This window comes from Quercus suber, unplaced genomic scaffold (genome assembly GCF_002906115.3).
Source record: "Quercus suber isolate HL8 unplaced genomic scaffold, Cork oak 2.0 scaffold_1107, whole genome shotgun sequence".
Classification (NCBI taxonomy): domain Eukaryota; kingdom Viridiplantae; phylum Streptophyta; class Magnoliopsida; order Fagales; family Fagaceae; genus Quercus; species Quercus suber.
This window is the reverse complement of record NW_027070512.1, coordinates 96,636-103,785: the sequence shown is the minus strand read 5'-3', so window position 1 is coordinate 103,785 and position 7,150 is coordinate 96,636. Positions and strand designations below refer to the sequence as shown.

Sequence of the window (7,150 nt, the reverse complement as noted above, 5' to 3'; positions counted from 1 at the left end):
GATGGGTTTAGTACTTCAAGAAACATAGTGTTCAAGTTAAGTATTAAAGACATAAAGATTGGTCTAAGAAACAAGTGAAGGAAAGTTGTTCATTAAGTCTCAATAAATAGCTCGACAGAAGACTGATATTGAAAATTAATGTGAAGCTCGATAGATAGCTTGATAGTAGCTCGATCTATTGAGATTTATGATTTTCAGTTTTCCAAATCTTAATTTCAGCCTAGGCTTGTGTAATTGTTTATGGTTTCTTTTCTCACAATTCTAGACATATATAAAGCTTATTTTAAGAGCCATCACACACGGATATAGAGACCAAGAGACTTATTTTCTCTATGAGAAGCTACTACATTTGTATGCCACAAGGTTTTGTAATCAAGTGCTTCCTAATCTTCATTGTTGATGAAGTGAAGAACTTTGCAGCCAACAACATTTGTTCAAGTTGCTGCAGTTAGTCACATACTTGGATCCGTGCAAAGGGTAAGTTACAAATTGGAGATTTGTGCATTAAAGGGAAAGAAGACTACTACAAGATCAAGTCCAATTGGGTATTGAAGTAAAGGTTCAACTGTAAGTTGGTATTTTGGGATAGGCCAAGATAGTTGGTAAGATTCATTATACTTGTAACTGCTTGATTCTTGGGAGTGGTGACCTTTAAATCACCCGGTGGGGGTTTTTTGGCTTTGTGAGGTTTTTCCCATTTATCAATAAATCACCGTGTCTAATTTATTTTCCGCTGCACTTAGTATTTTTGATGATTTGTTGGTGCCTTTATGATTTGCATATAATTGAACCTAATTAATCAACTTAGATAATTGAATTAATTAACCGAGGTCAAGCTATCTTAACTTAACAATTAAAATAATATATTTACTACAACAAAATAATATATCCACTGTTATTTTATTACTTCTCTCTTTCATTTACGTATTCCATGTTTCTCTCTCTCTCTCTCTCTCTCTCTCTCTCTCTTCTCCACCTCTCTCTCTTATCTTCTCTTTCACTCTAAACTGGCCTCCGCCAAAAACAATCACAACCAATTTCTGCCGTTTATCATTAAAAAAAAGACTGGCCTTCCCTAATAGTGCCTCCATGGTGTTGGCCGAAGCTTTCTCCATTGCCTCCATGGTACTCACGCATGCACCACATAGTTCCTTCCTCAGAATCAATTTCGATCCTTGCTGGGTATTTTAGTGGTGATGTGGTGGTGTGGGTCGTTTTGTTGCTACTAGTGGTGGTGGGTCGTTGGGGTTTTTGATTGTGGGTTTGGGTTGAGATCAAATCGTGGGTTTGGGTTGAGATCAAGCTGTGTTTGTGTTTGTGGTCGGGATTGGCGATGGCCTTTGTGTTTGTGGTTAGGATCGACGATGGTGTTTGCGTTCGTGTGTTTGTGTTTAGGGTTGAGATCTGTGAGGTTGGTCGGAGTTGTTTAGGCTAGGTGGGTTTGTGGTGGCTAGGCAAGCGAGTGGATCTGTGGTGGTTGGGCGAGGCGAGAAACTCTGAGGGAAGAGTGGAGAAGAAAATAGAGGATTGAGGAGAGAGAAGGCACAAGATGAACTGAGAAGGGGGGGAAAAAAAGGAAATGAATAAAATATTTAAACCAGTGTGAACACTACAATAAAATACTTTTTTTTTTTTTTACCTTTGAGCTAGCACTGCAGCTGAGAAGCCAAATTTTTTGGCTATAGCTCCACCATTGCAGCCCCATTTTTTGTGATTGGTGGTGCCAAAAATAGTAATATGGCTTTTTAGCACCACCAATACTAATACTCGTATAATATAGTCAAAGTTAAAAATAAATAAATAAAAACATGACAAATTATGATTGGTAGAATATAAATAAAAGCACAAAATATGTTTAAGAGGATTTATATACAACGCTATAAGGTGCCATGCACACTACGTTTTCTCTCAACAAAAGCAAAACTAAGACGATTAATATATATGTGATTAATTTGAAAAACATAATCTCTTCTATCCTAGGGTCTCCAGCTCAGTGTGCACTACCTTAGTCGAGTTTAATTTATGTGGTAGGTTAAGAGTCTAAACTTTTAGGGCAACAATTTTTTTTTCTTTTATTGATAGGAGCAACAAAAACATATTGATCTGGTTTAAGAATTATTATCTTCCACTGCTTTATATTCAACACAAAAGAAAAGGTCCGCTTAAAACAAATTAAAACTCTGTACTATCAAGGATTTTTTTTTTGACACAAGTCCAAAACTCTAATGTCCCTACAGAAAAAGAGTATCACTGCTATAAGTAACTGAATCATATTTATCAAAGTCATACAAAGCAGCTGATTGGTTAGACAAACTAGCTCAGTTCAGGAAAGTATCAGCAGAAACTAAAACTTTTCTCGCGAACCAAAAGTTAAAAATGAAATTTATTATGTCAAATCCTTTTCACATATTTATTAAGGGATCATTTCTTCACTCCCTAATCAGTGTTCCTTCAGTTCGTGGAATGTTCCATCCTCTTTTTAATCATCTTAATTTATAGAAAAAAAAAAGAAAAAAAAAAAGAGTAAAAAAAGAAAACAACTTGGAGTGGAGCTCTATGTAACATTTGTCGGACGAGAAGCCTCTGTTTAGATACCACTTAAAAATAAAAATTATTTTACTATTCAGCTTATTTTATTACTATTCATGGGTCACTGTACTTTTTGGTATTATTTATGAGCCTCATTGTACTATTTCAACTAATTTTTACCTTTATTTATAGTACTTTCAGCCAAAAAAACTGTATCCAAACAAACTCTAAATAAATAATAAAATATATATAAATTGTGTTTTAGATTTTGCTTTATTTATTTATGGAACTTTAATTATTTCAAGCTTTGTTTATACACTATTCATGCACCTTATATCATATGTTATTATATACTTATGTACAAAATATGACATTCTTGAAAAATATGATTGCCTAACCAATATAAAAGGGAAAATTAAAAACTACTAAAATTTTATAACTAGGTAATAATTAATATAATTAATGTCACTTCAATAAATTTATAAATGATTATTTAAATTGCTTTTTATAATTAGTAACATTTTAATTTTTAGGATTTATGCAGTAAAATTTATAATATATTTAATACCGTTTATATGAAAGTACGTACACGTAAATAATAGTATGTGCATTACGTGTATGAAGTGCACATAAGAAAGCCTCAAATGATAATTTTCCTTTATTTGTTTATCCCAACCCCAATCCTTTTAGTCAGTGAGAAGCATCATCAAACCCTTAGTGACACCAACATGGCATCATTACCCAAAGCAAATCCAAAAACCATCTCAGAATTTTCAAAGAGACATAGAGCACACACATAGACAAGGTATTGTGTGCTATCCCCCCCTCTCTCTCTCTCTCTCTCTCTCTCTCTCACACCTCGCTATATATATTTTAACTCCTCTGGTACCTTCTACAACATCACACATTATTTTTAGTCCATTCTCTCACATAAATACACACACAGGATGAGCAGCATTTGTGCAGAGCAACAACACAACCTCCACACCTCTCACCAACTCATCTCCTCCAAAAAATCACTCAAAACCATTGATATCCCACCAAGAAAACTCCTCAGTCGCCGCCTTATCATCTCAGAACCAGACATGTACTTCTCCGATGACACCCTCTTCCAGAAATTCCTGTCCAACAACAACGTTGGTGGTGACAATCTTGATGATTCAGATTCAGACTATGACCCTTACTCCTCTGACCATTTCCGCATGTACGAGTTCAAGGTTCGCCGCTGCACGCGATGCCGGAGCCACGACTGGACCGACTGCCCTTTTGCGCATCCTGGTGAAAAGGCTCGCCGCCGTGACCCCAGAAGGTTTCATTACTCCGGCCAGGTGTGCCCTGAGTATCGCCGCGGCTCGTGTAGCCGCGGCGATAGCTGTGAGTTTGCTCACGGCGTGTTTGAGTGCTGGCTTCACCCTGCTAGGTACAGAACTGAGGCATGCAAAGATGGGAAAAATTGTAAGCGAAAAGTGTGCTTCTTTGCTCACACACCTCGCCAGCTTCGTGTTCTGCCTCTGAATTCTCATCACTCTTCGCCTGAGCTTGCATGCAAGAAGAAATTGACATCCAACCATTGCTGCTTATTTTGCCGCTGTGCTAATTCTTCACCGACTTCAACACTATTGGGTATGTCTCATTTGTCTCCACCACTTTCACCGCCTCTCTCGCCAGGGAATCACCGTTCCATTAATGGGTTTTCTCCAATTTCTCGCTACGCTGACCGGTTTGTGAGTTGTGAGTCCAGTGGTGGTATGCATGCCCAGATGAATAATCATGGGGTTCAGAGCTACAAAGATGCATTAACTGAGTTAATGAGCTCCTTGGAGGGTATGAATTTCAGTGAAACCTCTTCACCTTTGTCTGCTAAAAGCCCAAATGTGCCTTGGCTTGATGTTTCTTTCAACAATATTGAAGATCAGCAACAGTTTATTCTTTCTCCTTCAACACCAAACCCGCCTTCTTTTAGGTCTGCAAATTTTTTCAGTGGGGATTGTTCAAGCAAGAGCTTTGCTGATGAAACCAACAACAACAATGAGGAGTACACCCAGGTCAATGAAAATGGCCGGTCTTGCTCTGATCCGGATCTTGGTTGGGTCAATGAGCTACTGATGTAGAAGACTAATGATCTTGATATTGACGAGAAAGATGGTGAATTTGGAAGTGTACATATTGCACCAGCCGTATATATGACAGTATATATATGTGATTTGGTGTTATATTGTTAAGATAATTGTCATTGTCAATTATTGTTTTGAAGTAGTGTATTTTTCTTGTTAAACTTTCCCTTTCTTAAGTTTTGAGCCTGGGTCTCTCTTCTAAGTAGAGAGCTCAGAGCTAAGTCTAATCTTCTTTCATGTATTGATAATGAAGTTTGAACTATTAAGAAATGAAATGGATCATGCTTTCTCTTGCTTATGTTTTCATTTTCTAGTTTTTGTTTTGTTTTATTTTATTTTATTTCTTAATTTTTGGTGCATGTAATAGTTTACGTGTTAAACCTAACCAAATGACCCAAGATTTGTGGGTTCGAAAATCATGCTTTAGATATTTTTTGGGATCTAGTTAGCTTAGCCTTAGGTGGCATCTCAAACCTTCAAGAGCCAAATGGCAAGCATGCAGTGTATGATAGCATGGCTTGATTAGGAGATAATGGGATGGATGCGGTGGCTTGTTAGAGAAACAGTTTTTTCGGTCAAATATAATATTATTTTGGCTACTTCTTTGATTCTTGTAGAAGAAAATTTCAATCCAAGTTGTTGACCTGAGTTGAGAGTTCAACTCTCACCGCCAACCTGAAAGAAAAAGAGTATAACTCAAGGGATATAATTTCCAACTAGCTATTTGAGGTTCATAGTACTTAGTCACAAAAGTTTCATCTGGTAAAGCAGGCACACATTAGAAATTGTTCCACAAATGCATGTATTTTATATTCTATGGACTATTGAGATCATCACACTGGAATTTTCTAGATAATATCAAGAAAATTAAAATATGGGATTTTTGCATTGGATCCTTACAGAAGGATAAGTCAATTTTTATGTCATTATTTTTCATGGTCCTTATTATGTTTATCATATAATACTGATTCATCATTAAGTGATAGGGGACAGGGTATAAAGCTTATTGTTGAAATTTCGACTTCAAAATCAAATGCAAGATTTTAAATGATAAGCACTGAAGTTTCTAGCTTAGCCTAAGTTCCTTGAATCAGCCTTTGTACTTGCTTGTACAGGTGGCTCAATGTTCTTTTTTTGCAGACCCCTAGTTAGGTGTTCTGTCACAATTCCTGTAACCGTAACTTTGAGAATAAGGTTTCACTAATAGCAGTCAAACAAAAAACTAACAGGGTATCCTGCAAATTGATTAGCTAATGAATCGGAAAGAACAATAATCCACGGATTAAAGAAGAAAAGGTAACAAGGAGCTCTCATAGTAGCCTTCTTATAAGACTATACTTTTTCTCCCAGTTCAATTGATCAGCACACAAAAAAAAACTGTACAATGCTTTCCACAACTTATTGGTTGGTAAGATGTCATTAATGTCATATCATTCTAATATGATTCGATACTATTTTGCTGACAGGTTATGGAAACAAACTGTGAACTTATTAATTTCAATGTCTTTTTAACTCGTTAAGAGTTTTGGAACTTAATTAGTTAGTACTTTTTAGTATTTTTAACCTCCATGACCATGATTAACGCTCAACGTTGGACACCATGAGAGAAGAGAATTTAATCACAAACGGTACTGGGCTAGTGTACCACTCTTATCATGGCATATTATTGGTTTCCTGGGAGGGCTACTTATCTGAAAGACAGCTAGGGTGGTGGGGGAGAAATGACCCATAAGGATGTGTTTGGATTATCTCTTTTGGTAGGGCTTGTTGGCTCTAGCAGCTGCTAGGTGCAATGCAGTGCGGGGTTAGGTGGTGATTGCAACTGACTCACAAGAAATGGTGTGGGGATAGGGGAGCAGCCCATGCTAAAATGACCCATGATAGATAGGGTTTGGGGTCCCCTAGCTACCTGCCTTGACCATTGGTATTGGGGATCACATTTTTTTCTTTTTCATTTATATATGGGGATAATATTGAATGCATTGTTCCAAATATGGGACGAGAGGCCCATACTTTCTAAATGCATGTGACATTCACCCTACCCTAGGTATGGTTGACACCTGTAAAAATTGGTACCATTTTTTTTAGATCCCCATGATTTGGATCTTCGTACGTACATTCATCTCATTCTGCATAGACAAACATCAAAAGAGAACTATTTGTCTACAGATCGATCTTCTTGACAATTGGCTTTGTGGTAACTAAGAGCAAGACTTAATTATGAGAAAATTTAATTGAGGCAAATAGGGCAATTGGTCTTTCTCACTGGTTGGCTTACTAAACACATATTCGAATTTAGGTATTTATAAGAACCACCAGCAACAACATAATTGAGGAACCACTGACATTTTTCCCTTTTTAATTTTTTCTAAGGAGTTGTTTTTAGCTCAGTGTTCTTTGCTCAGAGGGGATGGGCCAAGGTTCCAAGGTTCAACATTTGGTGCAGTGTGAGTAACGTAATTTTTTTTTTTTTTATGTCTTTTATACAAAGTTTGTGTAGATGTTGT

General features: G+C 36.7%; 1 protein-coding gene across 1 annotated transcript; it reads left to right on the top strand.

The window, feature by feature from the left end:
* Nucleotides 1-3,407: 3,407 nt before the first annotated feature.
* Nucleotides 3,408-4,941, top strand: LOC136065739 (zinc finger CCCH domain-containing protein 2-like). Its single transcript, XM_065769301.1, has one exon. The coding sequence runs from the start codon at nucleotides 3,477-3,479 to the stop codon at nucleotides 4,638-4,640; it is 1,164 nt and encodes a 387-aa protein (XP_065625373.1). The 5' UTR covers nucleotides 3,408-3,476; the 3' UTR covers nucleotides 4,641-4,941.
* Nucleotides 4,942-7,150: the final 2,209 nt, after the last annotated feature.